Below are 25,000 nucleotides of genomic sequence, written 5' to 3'. Positions count from 1 at the left end.
CCTATCTGTTGGTTAGCTAAACAATAATACGATTCTTCAAGGCCTATCTGTTGGTTAGCTAAACAAGAATACGATTCTTCAAGGCCTATCTGTTGGTTAGCTAAACAAGAATACGATTCTTCAAGGCCTATCTGTTGGTTAGCTAAACAAGAATACGATTCTTCAAGGCCCATCTGTTGGTTAGCTAAACAAGAATACGATTCTTCAAGGCCCATCTGTTGGTTAGCTAAACAAGAATACGATTCTTCAAGGCCCATCTGGTGGTTAGCTAAACAAAGAAGAATACTACAGTATACTACAGTCCACAAAAACCATACAGTAAATACTACAGTAATGTCTATCGTAATACTATAGCATTCCCCTCCTCATTTCCTAATATGTGCAACTCATAAGTAAGAAACCTAGATGCCAAGTATAGACCATCTTCCCTAATATATGAAAAGATGTTATCATCACTCGGAATTAAACATGATTGGTTTCAGGATCGGACACATGTTTCCATGGTATTAAATAATCTAACAACAAAAACTGTAATTACACACACTTTATTTTAATCGGTGGACAACAACCCAACGTACACCGCGGCCACGATCTCTAAGTGAGAAAAGACAACAGCTTGGATGGAATAAAAGCCTGTTGCAAGTAGCTCTCACAAAAGGCAACGCAAATGCTAGGTGTGTGGAGTGACTCTGTCTCAATGCCTAGGCAGGCTGTCCTCACTTTCCACATTGAGAGGCCATTCTGCAGCACTATGCCCCCCCCCCCCCCCCCCCCCCCCCTCCCCCCCGCCTCGCCTGCCTGCTACCAGCTCTTGGCTCCCTTCCCAGCGTTTTAGTGAGTGCTACCTGTCAGGACCTGAATTATACCACTCGCAGGCTCAGTCCATATGAGTCATACATCAACCGGGGGGAGGGAGGGAGGTGGAGAGAGAGATAGAAAAAGGGAGAGAGAGATATTTATCCAGGCGAGTCAATTGAGAACAAATTCTTATTTACAATGATGGCCTGGCAAACATTTTTTTAAACAGATAGAGAGAGAGAGAGAGAGAGAGAGACAGACAGACATAGAGAGAGTGGGAGTGAGGTGGGTTGTGAGTGAGAGAGTGCGAGAGAGAGAGAGAGAGAGAGTCAGTGTGTGAGAGAGAGCGAGGGATGGAGGGAGGGAGAGGGAGTGAGAGATTGCACTCAACCTCATCTGCATAAAGCCTAGGCAATTACTGAGCGCCAGCTCTAAACATGGCAGTCCCACCCGCACAAAAGCTGCTCACCATAGACCCCCATCAGCTCACTACCAACCAGTGGATTTACGAAGGAAGTATTTCACTTTTAGACCAAATATTAAGACTTTATGTTCTCAGAATATATGGGCGATGGAAAAGACATGTAATAAACCGATAACACGCCAAATCAGAAATATATAACAGAGAGAATATTGTATGTACCGATGTCAACATAAAAACTGGCTATAATTTACACCTTGATTAGATGTGTAGCCTGTGATTATTTCTAGATTCATGTATGCACTGATTTGTTTATTACATTTTTACATTTGAGTCATTTAGCAGAAACTCCTATTCAGAGTGATTTACAGTACTATACATGTTCATACTATTTCTTTATAATTAATATAAATGTAACACATCAACTACTGCAGAACGTCCACTGCACATCTGATACTATCAGTGGAAATGTAGGCGTTTCAGCCGCCCTATTTCTCTATTCCTCACTGTCTTTGTTGCTCCCTCTCTCTCGCTCAATCATTCTTTCTCTCGCACTTTCTCTCTCACTTTCTCTCTCTCTCTCTCTCTCTCTCTCTCTCTCTCTCTCTCTCTCTCTCTCTCTCTCTCTCTCTCTCTCTCTCTCTCTCTCTCTCTCTCTCTCTCTCTCTCTCTCTCTCTCTCTCTCTCTCTCTCTCTCTCTCTCTCTCTCTCTCTCTCTCTCTCGAACCTGTCCTATTGTGTGCTGCGATGCAGCAAGACTGTAGGGAGGAGAGCCAACCAGAGCTAAGGTGAAGGATTAATCCTTAATATTTAACAGGCAGAAGCCATCTCTTCCCTTCATGTCCCTTTGGTTGGTTCCACACCTATCTTCCCTGCTTCCCCATTTTGGGAATCGAATCAGAACACATGTGACTAGTCAGTGCAGTGACTGGCTGCAGTGAACCAGAAATGACACTCAGTCCTGTGATGCAGAACTGGATCCAAACCCTCTGAGACCAGGGCAGTTACCCTGCATACCAATGGCTTGTCTGACATCTGAGCCACACACTGTCACATAGGAGAAAGTACTTTAGAACCTCAACTGCACACACATATGATCAGTGGAAATGTAGGCATGTGTGATGCCTTAGCCGGCCTACTTCTCTATTTCTCTCCCACTGTGTTTGTTGCTCTCTCTCTCTCTCTCTCTCTCTGTCTCTCTCTCTCTCTCTGTCTCTGTCTGTCTCTCTCTCTCAATCTGTCTCCCCCATCCTCTCTCTCTCTCTCTCTCTCTCTCTCTCTCTCTCTCTCTCTCTCTCTCTCTCTCTCTCTCTCTCTCTCTCTGTCTCTGTCTCTGTCTCTCTCTCTCTCTCTCTCTCTCTCTCAATCTGTCTCCCCCATCCCCTCTCTCTCTCTCTCTCTCTCTCTCTCTCTCTCTCTCTCTCTCAATCTGTCTCCCCCATCCTCTCTCTCTCTCTCTCTCTCTCTCTCAATCTCTCTCCTTCCTTATTCCACCCTCCTCTCTATCTCTCTCCTTCCCTCCCTCCCTCCATTCATCCGTCATTCAACCCCTCTCGCTCTCTTTCTGTCTCATGTATTACTTCACAGAGCGGGGCTGTGGCAGACAAACAGTAGACCCTGTCTTGAGGTTGCTCTAATGGCGCCAGACTCTTAAATAGCTAGCATCGTCTTCCCAGTGTGTGCGCGAACGTGAGTGAGTGCAAACATGCATGCGCATGTGTGTGCGGTGTGGGCGACAGTGATTCTCATTACTACACCCAGACACAGCCGCCTCCCTCCACGGCTTTACCTCTTCCTCCACAGCTTTCACACTATAGGCTGCCGGGTTTCAAATGAATCACATTACAGCGTCTTCGGGAAAGTATTCAGACCCGTTGACTATTTCCACGTTACAGCCCTTATTCTGAAATAGATTTACCCCATAATGACAAAGCAAAAACAGGTTTTTAGAAATGTTTACAAATGTATTAAAAATAAAAAAACAGAAATACATGATTTACATAAGTATTCAGACCCTTTGCAATGAGACTCGAAATTGAGCTCAGGTGCATCCTGTTTCCATTGATCATCCTTGATATGTTTCTACAACTTGATTGGAATGGTGGTAAATTCAATTGATTGGACATGATTTGGAAAGGCACACACCTGTTTATATAAGGTCCCACAGTTGACGGCGCATGTCAGAGCAAAAACCAAGCCATGAGGTCGAAGGAATTGTCCGTAGAGCTCCAACACAGGATTGTGTCGAGGCACAGATCTGGGGAAGGGTACCAAAAAATGTCTGCAGCATTGAAGGTCCCCAAGAACACAGTGGCCTCCATCATTCTTAAATTAATGAAGTTTGGAACCACCAAGACTCTTCCTAGAGCTGGCCGCCCGGGTAAACTGAGCAATCAGGGGAGAAGGGCCTTGGTCAGGGAGGTGAACAAGAACCCGATGGTCACTCTGACAGAGCCCTAGAATTACTCTGTGGAGATGGGAGAGCCTTCCTGAAGTACAACCATCTCTGCAGCACTCCATCAATCAGGCCTTTATGGAAGAGGGGCCAGACAGAAGCCACTCCTCAGTAAAAGGCAAATGACGGCCCACTTGGAGTTTGCCAAAAGGCCTCTAAAGACTCTCAGACCATGATAAACAAGATTCTCTGGTCTGATGAAACCAAGATTAAACTCTTTGGCTTGAATGCATAGCATCACGTCTGGAGGAAACCTGGCGCCATCCCTACGGTGAAGCATGGTGGTAGCAGCTATGCTGTGGGGATGTTTTTCAGTGGCAGTGACTGGGAGACTAGTCAGGATTGAAGGAAAGATAAAAGGAGCAAAGTACAGAGAGATCCTTGATGAAAACCTGCTCCAGAGCGCTCAGGACCTCAGAATGGGGCAAAGGTTAAACCTTCCAACAGGACAACAACCCTAAGAACACAGCCAAGACAACGCAGGAGTGGCTTCAGGACAAGTCTCTGAATGTCCTTGAGTAGCCCAGCCAGAGCCCGGACTTGAACCCAATCGAACATCTCTGGAGAGACTTGAAAATAGTTGTGCAGCAACGCTCCCCATCCAACCTTTTTTATTTAACCTTTTTTTAACTAGGCAAGGCAGTTAAGAACAAATTCTTATTTTCAATGACAGCCTAGGAACAGTGGGTTATCTGCCTTATTCAGGGGCAGAACAACAGATTTTTACCTGGTCAGCTCTGGGATTCGTTCTTGCAACCTTTCGGTTACTAGTCCAACGCTCTAACGCTCTAACCACTAGGCTACCTGCCGCCCCAACCTGACAGAGCTCGAGAGGATCTGCAGAGAAGAAAGGAATGAACTCCACATATACAGGCGTGCCTGTATTTGTAAATTTAATATGTCATATTTAAATGAATTATTTCCGTTTTTTATTTTTAATACATTTTTTATACATTTGCAAAAACCTGTTTTTGATTTGTCATTATGGGGTATTGTGTGTAGATTGATGAGGGAAAAAAGCTATATAATCAATTTTAGGATAAGGCTGTAACGTAACAAAATATGCGAAAAGTCAAGGGGTATGAATACTTTTAGGCACTGTACGTCACTACATCTGCGTGACTTTGGTTACCTTCCTAACAGGCATGGGGGGAAAGGGGGACAGGAGAGATGGAATATGACAGCAGAGCCCAGGCTAGTAGCACAGTGTAGTAACGACAAAAAATATCTTTGCATCTCTTGTGCCCGTGTCATCTTAGTTGAAACTGGAAGATACAGCAGAACCACCTTAGTCAGGTTTTCTATCAGTGTAAAGTCACTATACAGTTGTAGGCTACTGTAAACCTATCATCAGTGTAAAGTCACTGTACAGTTGTAGGCTACTGTAAACCTATCATCAGTGTAAAGTCACTGTACAGTTGTAGGCTACTGTAAACCTATCATCAGTGTAAAGTCACTGTACAGTTGTAGGCTACTGTAAAACTATCATCAGTGTAAAATCACTGTACAGTTGTAGGCTACTGTACACCTATCATCAGTGTAAAGTCACTGTACAGTTGTAGGCTACTGTAAACCTATCATCAGTGTAAAGTCACTGTACAGTTGTAGGCTACTGTAAACCTATCATCAGTGTAAAGTCACTGTACAGTTGTAGGCTACTGTAAACCTATCATCAGTGTAAAGTCACTGTACAGTTGTAGGCTACTGTAAACCTATCATCAGTGTAAACTCACTGTACAGTTGTAGGCTACTTTAAACCTATCATCAGTGTAAAGTCACTGTACAGTCGTAGTCTACTGTAAACCTATCATCAGTGTAAAGTCTCTGTACAGTTGTAGGCTACTGTACACCTATCATCAATGTAAAGTCACTGTACAGTTGTAGGCTACTGTAAACCTATCATCAGCGCTGGGACTCCGAACACCCAACTGCCAAAACTAACCAATCAACTGTTATTATTTAAAACAGGGCCACCCCAGGATCGAACACCCTCCTCCCTGAGCCTTAACAACACACACGCCCGTACGCACATATACCACCCTCACACACACACACACACAAACCTCTCCCTCTCAGCTTTCCTCCCAGTATGCCCCTCTATTTGTGGGTAAATCATCACCCTGGGTCTTTGGGAGAGGGAGAGGTCTGATGCAGGTGTCATTCGTCTGTGGCACCAAATGCATTTCCAGCCCGCTGGTTCAGGGGGATGCCTTGATGAGGTGACACACGGAGACACAGGCATCAATCTCTCTAGCCCACGTCTGAGGAGTAAAGAGCATCAAGTGGAGAGGCTTTTGTTTAAACATGACCTGAGTGGAGGAGGACTCTAGGAAGATATGGTGACAGGTCAGCTGTCAAGACAATTACATTTGCTATCACCACCTTTCTTGGGTGGTTTCTTTGGTGGTCCTCGGTAGCTCGGCTGGTGCTTTTAACACCAGGATATTGGGTTCGATTCCCTGGACCATCTGTACGCAAAATGTTTGCACGTTTGACTGTAATTCACTTTTGATAAAAGCGGCTGCTATATAGCAGATGTTATATTATTTAACATCAATTGGTCATTTGATCATTGACATGAAATGTGGAAGTATTCAGGTGAACTTGAAGAGATAACAGACTATGAACTGGTAAACAAAGCATTGATAACATCCAAGATTACAACAAAAAGGTTAGGTCTTGTTTTCTTTCGATCTATCTAACTATGGAAGACAGCTATAGTCTCTCTCTATATATTGTATTGTCTGAATGAACACGTACATTTCCTGTAAATCTCTGGCTGGCCGGGCTGGCTGAGGCTGGTTGAGGCTGGCTGAGGCTGGCTGAGGCTGAATCACCACAGCAAATCAAAGAAAGAATAGGTGTTGCGCAACCATAATCAACCCTCATCAATCCAACATAGACCTCAGATATACTGACACATATTTGCAATCAACTTTTCACAGCCAGTGATTGCAATTGCAGGTTTGTTTTTGGTGCAGGAACAATGACCTGGAACTGAAGAGCTTGATTGGTCCATGATAGCTCAATGAGGGCTGAGTGAGTGAGTGAGTGAGTGAGTGAGTGAGTGAGTGAGTGAGTGAGTGAGTGAGTGAGTGGGGAGGAAAAGTGCGGCTGATTTGGGGAGTGAAGAAGGACCTTTTACCTTCGGTGTCTGGCGTATTTGCCACTGACATGTCCACTTCCATCACATCCTGGAGTAGGGCAGCTATAGACACAGAAGGAAGAGACATAGGAGTCAACACAATGCGTGGCACGGCAGGCATGTACAAACCCCCCACGGACACAACACCCATTCCCTCACACACAGATAGGACTCAACACATGTGTGCATGACATAACACACAATCCAGGGCAATGCACTGGACCAGAGCAGCTCTGTATTATTCACGTAGTGAGAACACACAGCCAGCAGCCTTCAGGCCAGGCGGTGACTCACTTCACTGCATATTTCATAGCAGCCCGTCCGCCTCGGGCTTCTTTTAGACAGCTGTGGCTGCCAAAGGTAAAGTGCCCCTCTGAAGGAACATTGTGCTGAACGTCCTTTGGAACACCTATAGGAACCAGAAGTTTCCATTGGCCCGTTCAGCCGCGGCCCGCTCTCACTACCATCCCATCCGATAGATTACATCCATCTGTGGTGTACATTGTCCATATTAGGAGTTTGCCTGACAACTGACGACCTCCGAAAATGGACGCCGTAGAGGCGGATGTCCGTCACGCATCAACCACAGTGAAAGGAGCGTGACTGGGCCAGGTAGAACAGAACAGCAGCTTTCTCTCCCCAAGGTGAGCAGACTCATAAATGAGTCTGTGAGCGGCAGGAGTGTTCATCGACCGCTAATATTGGCATTATTGACGTCTGCAGCCCTGGCCCTGAACATGGATCGATCGACTGATGAAAAACCTATTTGAGGGAAAAGTGTGTATGTGTGGTCATGCATTTGTCTGTGGATGTGTGTGCATGCTTGTGAGTGTATATGCTTGTGTGTGTGTGTGTGTGTGTGTGTGTGTGTGTGTGTGTGTGTGTGTGTGTGTGTGTGTGTGTGTGTGTGTGTGTGTGTGTGTGTGTGTGTGTGTGTGTGTGTGTGTGTGTGTGTGTGTGTGTGTGTGTGCGCTCTCTCCCTTCAGCCAGGGAACTGGCGGGGAGAGATTAGGGATTAGGGGGTCTACACTGAGAAATGCCATCAAGAGGGAGAAGGCTATTTAGCGATATAGACTGTTCAGGCCACTGGCCAGACAGAAAACACTATTACGATTACAAAGTGTATTATAACGCTTGTTTTCCCCCAATATAACATTGGTTTACTCTACAGTGGCAATGAACATTTCTAGGCAAATAATCAATCATTTAGAATCTGTTCAGTGACGGCATCGAAGTAATTATTAACTAAACACTTGATCCTTGTCCAAATTGTACAGCCGAGGAAATGATGAGAGCGAGACTGCAAAGACACAGTCAGCAGTGGCTGTTTGTTATACAACATCGGACCTCAAGTCAATGTGGCTGCGATGTGAATGTGGCGTCCACATTGGGATATATAACCGTTGACCACTCAGCGTGTCGGTAAAGCCTGGTCCCAGATCGGTTCGTGCTCTTGCCAACTCCATTGCTGTCATTGTCAAGCCAAACACATGGCAGGACAAGTCAATAAGGAATTGGCAAGAGGGCAGAAACAGACTGTAACGCGCACAGGAATGAGAGAGGCACCAACCTGAATAACTCCTGTGCTGCCGTCTCCACCGGAACTAGAGAGAGAGATTAACAAATCAGATGCAGTTAGATGTACTGTCTTAGCCTATATACAACATACATAACAATAGCAGTAAATGATGGCAAATTAGGACAAACAAAAACTACAGGCTCCATCATGCATTTCTCCTAATTGGAATATGGCATTGAGCCCTTTCAGTACAGTCCGACAGCGTATCAGATTAATTTCACACGGAGTATATACAGTCACTTTGACTTGATGTCCCCTCTTGATGTCCCCAAATATGAGCCCAGGTGGCTGACAGAGAGGAAGGGGGCAGAGTGGGGGGTTGGGGGTAGGGTGGACAATAACTAACGCTCCAAGCCGTTTAGAGTGACAGACACACTGTACTGTTACCGTAGCGTACCTCGAACCCCTTTGGAACGCGTCCGATGGCGCTTCTCAACCGCGTCCACCTCCATCTGGTTTAGAGAAAGGGTTAGGAAGCGGGCCATTAGTTTTGATTCTGTTTCTCTGATGATAAGGCACGGGCTGTATACAGCAACACATACACCGTAATGCAGATGGTACTTCTAGGTACAGAACCTATTTTGAGTTATTTCATAGAGCTCCATAGAGTTTCTATGCGCAGTTGAGAATAACCCACAAAATCAATCTTCTGAGTGTTTCCCAACGACAAGCAGCAAATACAACCGAGTCAAGCATCTACAGTACTTCCACCGTGTTACCTGGTATCAGCTGGGTTGGGTGGGGCAACACCTTGGTTCAAAAGCACGCCTCCGCCTCCTCAGAGTGCAAATGGTTGGGCTTTCTCAACAGCGGCACTTCAAAACTCCCCCTCCAAAGTCATGATCTGCAAAGACAATGAAAGAACAAGAATATCACACACTTCACGGTATGAAAACCGATCGCATTAGCGGTGGTAAGCAGACAGAGGGTCAAGATTAGCGGTTGGCGTCGTTCTGTTGTCTTGGTTGGTTGTCATCACTCGTGGAGACTTGGTGACGAAGCAGAGTTCTCTACAAGTTATTGTATCCTTATGCCAAGGCCGTGATGATACGAGAGTTAGTGAAGCAGTGACGCAGCCACTGTTACGGTACCAAACTAACCTGGTTGATTCCAATCTGTGAACAAGACTTGTGAACGGCAGCATCCTCATTCTAACCTCTTTGGTTCCATTCCATTGTTTTGTCCCATGATGCACAGCAGGAGGCAAATATGTTCCAAAACAAAGGTAAACAATTTATTGCATCCACCAAGCAACCAGAGAGTTTTTATAGTATCTTGTGGTTTGTCTCTGTTTCTTTCTTTCTGTTTGTTACCAAGCTGAGAAAGTCTGAATGTCCACAAATATCCTTGGCTGGTATTACTTTTCACCACAGTGTGGACTTGCCTGTCAGCTTGATTCTGAATGGCTGAATGGAGAAACGCAGCAGCAAATGGAGTCTCTCTCTCTCTCTGTCTCGCACTCTCTTCCCTATCGAGTGTTCAGGTCTCTCACCTTGGCTCATATGTCTGCAACCTTGCATGAAGATCTCATACTCAACCTGAAATCCTGTTAGGAGGTGGGCTGTGAACGTGTGTGTGTGTGTGTGTGTGTGTGTGTGTGTGTGTGTGTGTTTGTGTGTATTTTTGTGTGTGTGTGTGTGTGTGTATGTTCACCCACACGCGTGTGTCTCTACGTCTGTGTGTAGGCCAACAGCACAAGAGTGTGAGCGCGATACACTGCCTGTGTGTACGGAACACTGACTGCTGCACCTCCGACACAGAACGGCACAAATTCCCTTCAGCTCATTTCTGTTCAGAATTGAATGCTTTCTGTCACTTTCCCACTGAGACACCCCTAGCTCCGAGCTCTCACCTCAACCTCACTTTGGAGAATGAAAGCACACAGGCTCCAACTGTCCTATAGGAATCAACTCTGGTAGTATAGGCTGAGAGAGGAGAGGAAGCTCTGCTTAGTATTCCATCCCGGCCCTCTGTCTCTCTCATAACACATGATGCAGTGCTCCCTGCAAAAGTGGGACCAATGGGGGCCCGGGGGTTCCGGTCTGGAAGCACGCTTTCGACTAAACCTACAGCGTTGCTCCGATGCTGGAGTTTAACTCACGTCTGGCCAAGAAAGAAAAAAATCCAATAGAAAGCCCCATGATTCCTAATAAGACTCTTTAGTCGTCAGCTTTGTGCGCAAAACACCCATTGAAATATTCAAATAATTGCAACCGAGGACGATTTTTTGGGGGGGGTTTCATCACTTCACAGCCGGAGATGTTAACATTTTATGTTCATTCAATGTCTGCCATGTATTTTTTTTCCGGTGACGTGATGACGTCATCGCTGCACGTGCTGCTCCCTGTGCTCGATTGGTGCTAGTGTGCATGTGAAGCTGGGCCGTATACACCGGCTGTAACCCGGATGTAGGCGGCCCATGAGTCGGCATAGACGAAACGTGAGTTGATCACCTTGGAAACAATGGTCGGACATCTTGGACGCAGTCTGTAGTTCTTTTATACCTCAATGAGTGGGACGTACACATCTCTAGTCCCGGACTAGAACTTGCATACACAACATGAACAGAAGCTCACACACACACGGACACGCATGCACGCGTGCACAAACACACACGCGTGCATTTAAGAACATGAGCACACACACGCTCGCAAGCGTTAACACACATACAGACACAAAGATGCGCACGCATGCTCACACACACACACACGCATTCTGGGCTCTAGGTATTGCACAGTGCTGTTTGCTTTGAAGAGAAGGCAGGCTACAGTTTGAGAGAGGCCATGTTTGCTGTCTGAAAATAGTTCCCAAACGCTGGCAGACAGAAGTAACACTCGCATAGATCTGTTTATACTGAACCAGATAGGCTTTCACATTTCAATAAAGAGAGGAGATTCTCTGGGTGTTTCTCAGTCTTTTTCAAGCAAATAGAACAGAACTCTTCCTTGAACAACTTCCATTGCAGAGAGCGTATCTCTCCTGGCTTCTCTCCTTTCTTCTATCCCTTTCCTCCGTCTTTATTTTCTCCACTCAACTCTCTCTCCTCTTTCCCTCTTCCAGTATATCTTGTGCTCTTCATTTTCTTTTGCTTTTTGTTCCGTCTCCTCTCTTTTAGTCTCTCTCTCTCATCTCTCCTCTCTCTCTCTCTTCTCTCTCTCTCTCTCTCCTCCCTCTCTCTCGCTCTCTCTCTCTCTCTACTCTCTCTCGCTCTCTTCTCTCTCTCTCTCTCTCTCTCTCTCTCTCTCTCTCTCTCTCTCTCTCTCTCTCTCTCTCTCTCTCTCTCCCCCCCCCCCCCCCCCCCCCCCCCCCCCCTCTCTCTCTCTCTCTCTTGCCAGAGTCCACTCCAGCTGATCAATGACCCGTCCCAGACAGCGGTGATGTCAGAATCCATTCATCTAAGTGCCACCATAGCTGCATGAGTTTAGGATGAGCTTCCCCTCTCCTCCTTCCCTCTCCCTTCCTTCCTGCCTGTCAGTCCTGGGGGCTGGGTGTGTGGGTGTTTGATTGGAGGGAGGGGGGGGGTGTTGGAGCCAAAAGCAGTGGATCTGTTCTGCTTCCCTCCAGAAGCTATGCTGTATGACTATGCCGCCCCGAGTCGTGTGGTACTGTAGATTGCAGGAATCTTCGTGTGACTCATTGGGGTTTGATATTGTAGCTTCAAGTCTTAGCCGTCACGCTCAGGTTATTACCATATTCTGCTAGGGTACTTAACGAACTAATGATTTGGCTATGGAAATGGCATTGCCGGAAGGCGTGTGGAGCGTCCTGTTTAAAACACTACCCAACATTTTTGTAATGTAAAAAAATCCACCCGTTTGTTGTGGTGTCAATGGAAGGAGTCGCTCTCTCTCCTTGGGCGGTCCTTCGGTGTCACCACTTCAGAACGTCTACCTGGAGCCCTGGACTATCTGATGATTGTCTCACGATACTCAGTCACTCATGTACTGTACCGAGTCATCTCTTCTCGGCTTGCATAGAGCACCTTTTGTGATGCTCAACACAGTATATGTTCTCGCAGTCAGCATAAAAGACAGAGGTTTCATTGAATGGCCATTAATATTCCACGGGGGTAGTCTCCAGAGGGGAACAGGGTGGGGGACAGGTGTCATCCCCTATGGGCTCCTCCAGGCTTTGGTCGGTTCCTCCCTTCAATCATGAAGAGGAAGGAGAGTACTCTAATTGCCTCTGTACAGGTGTGTGTACTGTGTGTGAGAGCAGGGTGGGTGTCTGGGTGTGTGTACTGTGTGTGAGAGCAGGGTGGGTGTCTGGGTGTGTGTGTGTCTGTTGTGGAGAGCCATGGAGAGATGCATTTGAATGCCTCCTAATGATCCTCAACAACTGTCTAGTAAACACCAGAGAAGGCTTCATGATTCACTGTGTGTGTGTGTGTGCGTGCGTGCGTGCGTGCGTACGTGCGTGCATGCGTGCGTGCGTGCGTGCGTGTGTGTGTGTGTGTGTGTGTGTGTGCGTGAGGGAGGGAGGGAGGGAGGGTGTTTGCTGGGAAATAGCTGTTGGGCAGGCGGTAGCCACTGGGCTGAATCGAACCCGTTGCCAGCGCCAGGCTCTACCAAATGAGCTACATTAGCCCAGATAGGGTGAGATTGTGGAATGTATCACTTCAATCACAGCCAGCTCACTCCAGATCCATTGCCGTATTTAACGTTTGTCCAGGTCCCCGGGATTTCGGTAGACGCCTTTGGGCACAAGGGTTGGAACCGGTTCAGAGAACAGAATCAATCCGTTATTTTAAAAGCATGGGAACTAGTTAATAATGTGTTTAAGTCCCACCAGAAAAACTGCAGCAAAACTGCATCTACCATTGTGGATGAGGATAGAGGAAGGGCTTTAAACCAGTTTTAGGTGTAAAATCCTACCTCTTGGTCACTCCAGAGACACGCTCACGCACACACACATACAAAAACACACACTTAGAGAAGGGCACTATCTACTGTGTCCTGCGGAGAAGCCCCATCTCTTAATTATCATGCGCCAGGACTGAGGTTCAAAATCTTCACATTCAGACAAGAACAAGAGTCTCAACAAGAGATCATGACATTTCTGCAATGACTGACAGAGTCATTTACAGATTCCTTCCCCTCATGGGTGGAAGAAACTCTGTGTTTGATCAAAAACACAGGAAGGTAGGCTACAGACTGTACCAAAACCAAAGATACACTGTACCAAATCAAGGCAATTGCGTTATACGATCATGCACCATGAACGTACATGTAATGAATTACAGTGACATTGATAGGTGCTTGTTTTAGTAACACATTAAGCCTAATGAGCGGGCTGAGAGAGGCTGTTTTGCTGACTCATAGAGCCTGAAGCCTACGCTGGACTCAAATAGAGGAGCTTCCATCCATCTCCTTCTATCTGCTTCTACCATTACTGCCTGTTCCGTCTGTTTAGTCCACTGTGAAATAATCCCAATGCTGTGTGTCTGAGGTGTGTGTGTGTGTGTGTGTGTACGTTTGTATGCGCGTGTGAGTGTGTTATAATGTTATAAATAATACCTCTCTCCCACACTATGACTCACGCTTTGAGTCGGCTTTGTGGAGGCTCCAAAGCAGTGTCTGGAAATAAACCCTGGAGCCAACTAATAATTATCTTTACGCTCCCGTCCGGCGGTGTGTGTGTGTGTGTGTGTCTGTGTCTGTGTCTGTGTCTGTGTGTGTGTGTGTGTGTGTGTGTGTGTGTGTGTGTGTGTGTGTGTGTGTGTGTGTGTGTGTGTGTGTGTGTGTGTGTGTGTGTGTGTCTGTGTGTGTGTGTGTGTGTGTCTGTGTGTGTGTGCGACTATTTCTATATCTCATCGGCCGCAATGAGATAATCGGATTGATAGATTTCTTGGCAAAGTCTCAGGGGCAGTAGGCTTGTCTTTGATCTGATTGAAGTGAGAAACATGTTACACAGGCCAATATAAAGAGAGCGGTAAAGACAAAGCAACCCAAATGAAAGGTCATTGACCATGGAGTAAGAACCAAAACACGTGTGTATATTAGGGAAAGGTCTTATTGTAGTGTGATTATAATGTAACTTTGGTTGTGGGCGCAGTTTCCGTTGAATTCCGTGAATGGTTATACTAAAATAACTCGAATACAATCATGAGTGAGAAAAAGCAATCACACAGCACACCGCCTCGTCCACCGCGACCACTACTTAGTTCTCCGGCTGTTGCATCCAAAGGAGGGAGGTTATCTCATTCGGGGGTCTCTAATGTGTTTAAATAGCCTCTGAAGGAATGGCTCACTACAGTTTACTACAGGCCTTTCCCTCGGCTACCGCAAAGAGCACAAATGAAAGGACACATTTTCTATCTCAGCCGAATTCACATAATCACCAAGGATAGGCAAAATGCCCTGCCATTGCCGAAATGAAAAGACAAATCTTCTTGTGTGTGTGTGTGTGTGTGTGTGTGTGGGGGGGGTTTGTTCTTTTGTGTGTACTACTTTTCAACAGGGCATTATGCTTTAGATTAGAACCCATATCATATCAGGGCTGAGTTCGATATGGCACCCTATTCTCTTAGTAGTGAACTCGTCAAAATTCGTGCACTACATTCTGATTTGGGTGTCATTTAGAACGCAGCCCTATTATGATAGGGGTTTTGATTTTACAGTATGTTCTACTGTCTATGTGACAGTGTGTGACTCAGATGTCAGACAAGCCATTGGTATGCAGGGTAACTGCCCTGGTCTCAGAGGGTTTGGATCCAGTCCTGCGTCACAGGACTGAGTGGCATTTCTGGTTCACTGCAGCCAGTCATTCCACTGACTAGTCTCCACTGACTAGTCACATGTGTTTTGGTTTGATTCCCAAAATGGGGAAGCAGGGAAAATAGGTGTGGAACCAACCAAAGGACATGAAGGGAAGAGATGGCTTCTGCCTGTTAAATATTAAGGATTAATCCTTCACCTTAGATCTGGTTGGCTCTCCTCCCTACAGCCTTGCTTCATCGCAGCACACAATAGGACAGGTGAGAGAGAGAGAGAGAGAGAGAGAGAGAGAGAGAGAGAGAGAGAGAGAGAGAGAGAGAGAGAGAGAGAGAGAGAGAGGGGCTGTGGGGGGAAGAGAGAGATTGAGCGAGAGAGAGAGAGAGAGGAGAGGGGGCTGTGGGGGGAAGAGGGAGAGATTGAGCGAGAGAGAGAGAGAGAGAGAGAGAGAGGGAGAGAGGAGAGAAGGGGTCTGTGGGGGGTAGAGAGAGAGATTGAGCGAGAGAGAGAGAGAGAGGAGAGGGGGCATTGGGGGAAGAGAGAGAGAGAGAGAAAGAAAGCTCAACTATTTCACAGTAGCAGGCCACTTGGGTCACTGGTTTCGGAGTAACCTCACTGGCATGGGTTATATGAGAACATTTCTCCGTCATGAGTTCAAACAGGACATTTATCTCAAGCTAAAATGTTTCATGATAATCTTATATTGCTAAGCACCTAGCTACTTCATGGGAAAGTTACTTTGTCACTCTGCTATCTGCTATTCTATTAATATCATGTGTCATTTGATATAATCTGGGTCATGTCAATTGGTAAAACATTTTCATTCAGGAAGATAGCCTTCAATGCTTGAAACTTCTTCTGTGGCAACAAACAAATGGTAGTAGAGTGTAGCTCTCTGTCTGTCTGTCTGTCTGTCTGTCTGTCTGTCTGTCTGTCTGTCTGTCTGTCTGTCTGTCTGTCTGTCTGTCTGGCTGGCTGGCTGGCTGGCTGTCTGTCTGTCTGGCTGTCTGGCTGGCTGGCTGGCTGTCTGTCTGTCTGGCTGGCTGTCTGTCTGTCTGTCCCTATCCCCCTTTTACTGTATACATAGAAAAGATCAGTGAAGTTACTCACAGATTCCTGATGGCTTGGTCAGGTCATGACTAACCTTACTGAGCTGCGATATCCCAAACTGATTCGATGTACATAGTATGGTTACCCTTAGTATGGTTACCGCAGTTATGGAACTGGTAATTGGTTATAATTGAGTAGGCAAGGCAACTTAGAGCAGCATAAGACGGTGTTCCTTTCAGGCAGGTCCTCCACTATTACGTCTGTCTACCCTCTGTGTTTATCAATGCCAGCTCCCATTAGTATAAAATATTATTAGATAGTGCTGTGTTTCTTCAATGGAAGGATGTATCATTTTCAACCACAACGACCCTTATGGCAGCAGAGAGTCAAGGACAGGCCAAGAGTGTGCACTCATACAGTCTGCAAGGACTGCCTAGTTTGTCAAGTGTTTTTCCGTTTTGTGTGACGGTATCTCTCAATAGGCTTTATTGTTGTATCAATGAATTTATATGAGTCGTCATCATCATTATTGTCAACAACAACGACGACAACAACAACCAAAACAACAACAGCAACAGCAGTAGCAGCAGCAGAAGTAGCAGCAGGAGATTATAAAGTCTAATTCACAAGTATATTTAAATGTATCGTCGCTATGCTGTGTGCACTAAAGTGTGTGTGATCAGGCCTCATTCACCAGTCTGTCTGTCTCTCTCTCTCTGTGTGTGTGTGTGTGTGTGTGTGTGTGTGTGTGTGTGTGTGTGTGTGTCTGTGTCTGTGTCTGTGTCTGTGTGTGTGTGTGTGTGTGTGTGTGTGTGTGTGTGTGTGTGTGTGTGTGTGTGTGTGTGTGTGTGTGTGTGTGTGTGTGTGTGTCTGTGTGTGTGTGTGTGTGTGTCTGTGTGTGTGTGCGACTATTTCTATATCTCATCGGCCGCAATGAGATAATCGGATTGATAGATTTCTTGGCAAAGTCTCAGGGGCAGTAGGCTTGTCTTTGATCTGATTGAAGTGAGAAACATGTTACACAGGCCAATATAAAGAGAGCGGTAAAGACAAAGCAACCCAAATGAAAGGTCATTGACCATGGAGTAAGAACCAAAACACGTGTGTATATTAGGGAAAGGTCTTATTGTAGTGTGATTATAATGTAACTTTGGTTGTGGGCGCAGTTTCCGTTGAATTCCGTGAATGGTTATACTAAAATAACTCGAATACAATCATGAGTGAGAAAAAGCAATCACACAGCACACCGCCTCGTCCACCGCGACCACTACTTAGTTCTCCGGCTGTTGCATCCAAAGGAGGGAGGTTATCTCATTCGGGGGTCTCTAATGTGTTTAAATAGCCTCTGAAGGAATGGCTCACTACAGTTTACTACAGGCCTTTCCCTCGGCTACCGCAAAGAGCACAAATGAAAGGACACATTTTCTATCTCAGCCGAATTCACATAATCACCAAGGATAGGCAAAATGCCCTGCCATTGCCGAAATGAAAAGACAAATCTTCTTGTGTGTGTGTGTGTGTGTGTGTGTGTGGGGGGGGTTTGTTCTTTTGTGTGTACTACTTTTCAACAGGGCATTATGCTTTAGATTAGAACCCATATCATATCAGGGCTGAGTTCGATATGGCACCCTATTCTCTTAGTAGTGAACTCGTCAAAATTCGTGCACTACATTCTGATTTGGGTGTCATTTAGAACGCAGCCCTATTATGATAGGGGTTTTGATTTTACAGTATGTTCTACTGTCTATGTGACAGTGTGTGACTCAGATGTCAGACAAGCCATTGGTATGCAGGGTAACTGCCCTGGTCTCAGAGGGTTTGGATCCAGTCCTGCGTCACAGGACTGAGTGGCATTTCTGGTTCACTGCAGCCAGTCATTCCACTGACTAGTCTCCACTGACTAGTCACATGTGTTTTGGTTTGATTCCCAAAATGGGGAAGCAGGGAAAATAGGTGTGGAACCAACCAAAGGACATGAAGGGAAGAGATGGCTTCTGCCTGTTAAATATTAAGGATTAATCCTTCACCTTAGATCTGGTTGGCTCTCCTCCCTACAGCCTTGCTTCATCGCAGCACACAATAGGACAGGTGAGAGAGAGAGAGAGAGAGAGAGAGAGAGAGAGAGAGAGAGAGAGAGAGAGAGAGAGAGAGAGAGAGAGAGAGAGAGAGAGAGAGGGGCTGTGGGGGGAAGAGAGAGATTGAGCGAGAGAGAGAGAGAGAGGAGAGGGGGCTGTGGGGGGAAGAGGGAGAGATTGAGCGAGAGAGAGAGAGAGAGAGAGAGAGAGGGAGAGAGGAGAGAAGGGGTCTGTGGGGGGTAGAGAGAGAGATTGAGCGAGAGAGAGAGAGAGAGGAGAGGGGGCATTGGGGGAAGAGAGAGAGAGAGAGAAAGAAAGCTCAACTATTTCACAGTAGCAGGCCACTTGGGTCACTGGTTTCGGAGTAACCTCACTGGCATGGGTTATATGAGAACATTTCTCCGTCATGAGTTCAAACAGGACATTTATCTCAAGCTAAAATGTTTCATGATAATCTTATATTGCTAAGCACCTAGCTACTTCATGGGAAAGTTACTTTGTCACTCTGCTATCTGCTATTCTATTAATATCATGTGTCATTTGATATAATCTGGGTCATGTCAATTGGTAAAACATTTTCATTCAGGAAGATAGCCTTCAATGCTTGAAACTTCTTCTGTGGCAACAAACAAATGGTAGTAGAGTGTAGCTCTCTGTCTGTCTGTCTGTCTGTCTGTCTGTCTGTCTGTCTGTCTGTCTGTCTGTCTGTCTGTCTGTCTGTCTGTCTGTCTGTCTGGCTGGCTGGCTGGCTGTCTGTCTGTCTGGCTGTCTGGCTGGCTGGCTGGCTGTCTGTCTGTCTGGCTGGCTGTCTGTCTGTCTGTCCCTATCCCCCTTTTACTGTATACATAGAAAAGATCAGTGAAGTTACTCACAGATTCCTGATGGCTTGGTCAGGTCATGACTAACCTTACTGAGCTGCGATATCCCAAACTGATTCGATGTACATAGTATGGTTACCCTTAGTATGGTTACCGCAGTTATGGAACTGGTAATTGGTTATAATTGAGTAGGCAAGGCAACTTAGAGCAGCATAAGACGGTGTTCCTTTCAGGCAGGTCCTCCACTATTACGTCTGTCTACCCTCTGTGTTTATCAATGCCAGCTCCCATTAGTATAAAATATTATTAGATAGTGCTGTGTTTCTTCAATGGAAGGATGTATCATTTTCAACCACAACGACCCTTATGGCAGCAGAGAGTCAAGGACAGGCCAAGAGTGTGCACTCATACAGTCTGCAAGGACTGCCTAGTTTGTCAAGTGTTTTTCCGTTTTGTGTGACGGTATCTCTCAATAGGCTTTATTGTTGTATCAATGAATTTATATGAGTCGTCATCATCATTATTGTCAACAACAACGACGACAACAACAACCAAAACAACAACAGCAACAGCAGTAGCAGCAGCAGAAGTAGCAGCAGGAGATTATAAAGTCTAATTCACAAGTATATTTAAATGTATCGTCGCTATGCTGTGTGCACTAAAGTGTGTGTGATCAGGCCTCATTCACCAGTCTGTCTGTCTCTCTCTCTCTGTGTGTGTGTGTGTGTGTGTGTGTGTGTGTGTGTGTGTGTGTGTGTGTGTGTGTGTGTGTGTGGGTGTGGGTGTGGGTGTGGGTGTGGGTGTGGGTGTGGGTGTGGGTGTGGGTGTGGGTGTGGGTGTGGGTGTGGGTGTGTGTGTGTGAGCAGACAGGCCCAACAGAAGCCTGCCTCACAGGCTTGGAGACTGGCTAATAGCATGACACGATTCAGCAATCAGAGTGTCTGTCTGCATGTATACTGGGCTCAAGCCACATGCAACCCCACCAGATCCTATAGTTAGATTCACCAACAACGAAGGAGGAGTTAACCCACTGTCCACATCTGTCCAGACAGACAAGGCAGACAGACAAGGCAGACAGATCCTCATAAATCCAACTACAATAGCCATGGTAATACTGTTAATACAGTTGGTAATTAACACAATTTTGGGTTTTCATCGTGAGAATACATTCCATGAAGATGTTGCAACTTTGACCGAAAGGTTCTATAATGTTGATTAACTCGGCCTCATCCTCAACCACCATCTCCAACTTTGCCTCTGTCAACCATCCACGTGGAGAAACACTATTATTTCCCATTGGGAATGTTTTTTGTTTTTTTTAAAGCAGGCACACAGTACACAGCATTGCAATTCAGCGAAGGTCTGAATACCAAAGGGAATTGATCCTGTATTAAACATAGTCTTTCATTACCCTAGATAGCGGTTGCCTCTGAGTATTCAGGCTCCCTTCAGCACAACGATGGTTTTTTTCTTCCCTTTTTAATGCAACTACATTGTAGGGGTTCATTCAGCGCGGCTGGGCTAACTGGAACGGGGACAATCCACGGGTCAACGGATCTCGGAAGCCATCCCATAAGTTCTTCTCATGAATTCATAAATGGCTCCTTCACATGCTACATGCAAAATGTACGGGTTACCGTAGCAACTAACCCACCATTCAAGTCAAAGCTATCGCCGCGTGATTGACCGTTAAGTGAAAATGCTGGAGATGTACATGTATATTTCATCCTGCCTGCTCAAAACTGCAATTGAAGTATGCGTAACTTTGACCATGCTCAACAAAGAGAAGCCTACTAGATGTATCACTTATTCCAGTTTGTGTTCCACTCCTGGAATAGTATGATGAGCATTCAGATCAAATGTATATTTGTTTCAGATAGCACAATAATTTCTGATAACATATTAAGTTCTGTAAATAGCTTTTTAACACTCCCTTTTATGTAAGGTTTCTATAAAATAGAGGTATCTCTCTTACAAAGGAGTATATGTCAGTTTTGCAACTATATATATATATATAAAAAAATAAGCTTTTAAAAAAGATTTTAATTGGACAATGAATGTATTTGTGGTCACTGATGGATAGATATTGCAGTTGTTTATTACAACATGTACTAGTTACAGTAAGTGTCAGCGCGGCTCATACTAGTAGTGTCCATTACTGAGGTAACTAGCCAAACATCATGAAGAGAAACTTTAGTGGTAGCATCCCTACCTCAAGCCCTTGCAGAACTTTGTCGAAACAAAAACAAAACAACAAACTGCAACCGACACACTCATGCAGAGACACTGTTTGTATCGAGATTTGAATGAATCATCATTTTAATAGTAGCAACTGCTCCCTATACATGGCAAATATATATATTAGCCTTATGGACCACATCCATCTGTTCTAACTCACAGTAAGTGGCATTTTTCTCATTGCAAGGAAAGTAGCTCCACACCATAATCCCTTCAGAGATGAAGCATGTTGTCAACATTGTGTCCTGGAATGTTTACCACAGCCCTAGTCTCACTATTCACAGTCGACTAGCCTCTCTCTATGTTCATAACAGACAAAACTGAGAGGACACAACCACGATATAGAACAGGAGCAAGCAAAGTGTAGAAAGAAACCTACTGAAATGGCGACGGTAAAGCTCTCTCTTAGCTTCCTCTCCCAGTTGTTTGAAAGTCAGTCTGCAACCAGTCTCCCTCTCGCTCTCTCTTTCTCTCACACACTTCGATTTCGACACTGGCAATTTCTCTCTCTTCCCTTCCTTTCTTCTCTCTCTTTCTCTCACCTCCCTCTCTCTTCTGTACTTCCCTCCTTCCTTTCTTTCACTCTTTCTTTGTCACTGTCATCAGAATCAGGGGGTTCTGCTCATTCCTGTAGCACTTGAGAAATGGAGGGAGAGAAGTGAATGGAAGGGGAGCTGCAGCCACTTTAGAGAAAAACAAGGGAGGGAGGCAGAGGAGAGAGCGGTGGAGACACAGACAGGGAGGAGAGAAGGCGGGAGGGAGGAGGGAGGGGGAAACAGGCAGGGTCTGTATGTAGAATGTGCGAGGCGAGCAGGCGAGCAGGCGAGAGAGAGAGAGAGAGAGAGAGAGATAGATAGAGAGACCCTTTTCGAACAAGGCACTGCAGCAGAACACAACCCAGAGAGGAAGGCGTCTGACTTACCCTCCCACCGGTCCCCAACCACCGTCGGCTCTCCAGGCAACCACGGCAAACCCAAGAGGAACCAATGACGATGACTGCTGCCCACACAGAGAGCGAGAGGGGGAAAGAAAGGCAGAGATGAACCAAGCCAAGCCCACTGCCAAGCCTAGATTCTCTGCCTCTCCTAGCCAGCCAACAGAGCGCTAGGCTGGAATCACATTCCCCACCTCACTCTGTCTCTGTCTCTACCTCCCTGTCTCTCACTCAGTCTCTCTCACTCTCTCTCGTTCTATCGCACCCCCCCCCCCCCTCTCTTTCCTGTTTTAATTCAGAGCGGTAGACATTGTGCGGCGCAGGCAGCGGTGGCTCTCTCTCCCCACAGAGCGGCTGTGTCATCTCTGGAGCGGAGCGTGTGCAGCTGTGCGTGCAGTAGAGGGAGATGCGCCAGGATAGCTAGCGCCTGTGTTTGATGTTGTATTTGGGAATCACTAGCTAATTCACATGGGAACATGATGGAAAATATAAACCAACACCCAGGACTGTTCTGTATGTGAGCACTGTCCTTATACACTGGGTGTTCAAGCGTCATATTTTAATTCCCTCTGTTAGCAGTGTGGAAATATAGATTTCTCATTATTAGTACAGGATCATTGTAAAAACTATTTTTAAGTGGAATATCAGCGAAATGTTTTGTTAGGGTTAGGTTTAGATATTACTGCACTGTTTGAGCTAGGAACACAAGCATTTCGCTACAACCACAATAACATCTGCTAAATATGTGTATGTGGCCAAAACAATTTGATTTGATTTGAGATGTAAATGCTGCGTAAGGAAATATAGATTGCCCATTAGTAATACAGGATCATTGTTAATTTTTTTTAAGTGGAATATCAGTAATATGTTTTCTGCTGCTGAAGGAAATTTAGCCTAAGCCATAACTGACCATCTAAATCCATCAGTCACTCTTCGTGGATCCACATTGGACAGTGTAGGCTACAGCGGTTAGCAGTGAACTCTGGACAGCTCCTGGTGCTGAACCTAGTGGACAGCTCCTGGGGCTGAGCCTAGTGGACAGCTCCTGGGGCTGAAACTAGTGGACAGCTCCTGGTGCTGAACCTAGTGGACAGCTCCTGGTGCTGAACCTAGTGGACAGCTCCTGGGGCTGAGCCTAGTGGACAGCTCCTGGGGCTGAGCCTAGTGGACAGCTCCTGGGGCTGAGCCTAGTGGACAGCTCCTGGGGCTGAAACTAGTGGACAGCTCCTAGTGCTGAACCTAGTGGACAGCTCCTGGGGCTGAGCCTAGTGGACAGCCCCTGGTGCTGAACCTAGTGGACAGCTCCTGGGGCTGAGCCTAGTGGACAGCTCCTGGGGCTGAAACTAGTGGACAGCTCCTGGTGCTGAACCTAGTGGACAGCTCCTGGGGCTGAAACTAGTGGACAGCTCCTGAGGCTGAACCTAGTGGACAGCTCCTGGGGCTGAGCCTAGTGGACAGCTCCTGGTGCTGAACCTGGTGGACAGCTCCTGGTGCTGAACCTAGTGGACAGCTCCTGGGGCTGAACCTGGTGGACAGCTCCTGGGGCTGAAACTAGTGGACAGCTCCTGGGGCTGAAACTAGTGGACAGCTCCTGGGGCTGAGCCTAGTGGACAGCTCCTGGTGCTGAAACTAGTGGACAGCTCCTGGTGCTGAAACTAGTGGGCAGCTCCTGGGGCTGAGCCTAGTGGACAGCCCCTGGTGCTGAAACTAGTGGACAGCTCCTGGTGCTGAAACTAGTGGACAGCTCCTGGTGCTAAAACAAGTGTACAGCTCCTGGGGCTGAACCTAGTGGACAGCTCCTGGTGCTGAACCTAGTGGACAGCTCCTGAGGCTGAAACTAGTGGACAGCTCCTGCTGCTGAAACTAGTGGACAGCCATTAAAACCTCAGCACTCTCAGGGGGGCAAGAGAGAGAGAGAGAGAGAGACAGAGGGGCAGAGACACATTTAAAATCGATACGCTACTTATTCATTTACCTATAAAATGTCTAGCACAGCTAGCTAATTATTTGGACCACTTTACACATGTATCTTGGGATTATTCCTCTGTGAACAATTTGCCTGAGGACATTCCAGTGGAGAAGGAGCGTTATGTTTAATTTAGATTACTTTTGACCTTTTTCAAAAGGAGGGGAGGAGAGGACGCAGGGAGAGGACGCGAGGAATCAAGCTAATCCAATTGAGATTCTCTCTATGGACAGCTCCTGGTGCTGAACCTAGTGGACAGCTCCTGGTGCTGAACCTAGTGGACAGCTCCTGGTGCTGAACCTAGTGGACAGCTCCTGGTGCTGAACCTAGTGGACAGCTCCTGGTGCTGAACCTAGTGGACAGCTCCTGGTGCTGAACCTAGTGGACAGCTCCTGGTGCTGAACCTAGTGGACAGCTCCTGGTGCTGAGCCTAGTGGACAGCTCCTGGTGCTGAACCTAGTGGACAGCTCCTGGTGCTGAACCTAGTGGACAGCTCCTGGGGCTGAGCCTAGTGGACAGCTCCTGGTGCTGAACCTAGTGGACAGCTCCTGGTGCTGAACCTAGTGGACAGCTCCTGGTGCTGAGCCTAGTGGACAACCATTAAAAACTCAGCACTCTCAGGGGGGCAAGAGAGAGAGAGAGAGGGGCAGAGACAAAGGACACAGACTAGCTAGACTACAGTGTAGTGTTTGTGTGGGTTGTGTTACCTTCGAGCTGAGGTGGTCGGTATAGAATAGTGAGAATCTAGACTTTACGTTGGTCGTTTCTAATGGCAGCTGTCTGAGAAATGCTTTTCTAAGCACAGTAA

At 46.4% G+C, this 25,000-nt stretch overlaps 1 protein-coding gene across 7 annotated transcripts in view; it reads right to left on the bottom strand.

Annotated features, from left to right (window-relative positions):
- myt1la (myelin transcription factor 1-like, a) overlaps positions 1 to 22,159 on the bottom strand; it is a 53,011-nt gene extending 30,852 nt beyond the window's left edge. For 3 of the 7 annotated variants that reach the window (XM_055872323.1, XM_055872325.1, XM_055872326.1), the window contains exons 1-5: positions 21,672 to 22,156; positions 9,118 to 9,242; positions 8,796 to 8,850; positions 8,390 to 8,423; positions 6,820 to 6,882 (exon numbers count right to left, since the gene is read on the bottom strand). In XM_055872323.1, the coding sequence (XP_055728298.1) occupies positions 6,820 to 6,882; positions 8,390 to 8,423; positions 8,796 to 8,850 (152 nt within the window). In that variant the 5' untranslated portion in view covers positions 9,118 to 9,242; positions 21,672 to 22,156. Of the gene's footprint in view, positions 1 to 6,819; positions 6,883 to 8,389; positions 8,424 to 8,795; positions 8,851 to 9,117; positions 9,243 to 21,671 lie in introns of all 7 variants that reach the window. The other 4 variants (XM_055872320.1, XM_055872322.1, XM_055872321.1 and 1 more) reach the window with 2 other exon arrangements.
- Positions 22,160 to 25,000: the final 2,841 nt, after the last annotated feature.

The sequence above is a fragment of the Salvelinus fontinalis genome, chromosome 20, assembly GCF_029448725.1.
Source record: "Salvelinus fontinalis isolate EN_2023a chromosome 20, ASM2944872v1, whole genome shotgun sequence".
Taxonomy (NCBI): domain Eukaryota; kingdom Metazoa; phylum Chordata; class Actinopteri; order Salmoniformes; family Salmonidae; genus Salvelinus; species Salvelinus fontinalis.
The sequence above is the reverse complement of the archived record's forward strand: the minus strand, read 5'-3'. Positions and strand labels throughout refer to the sequence as shown.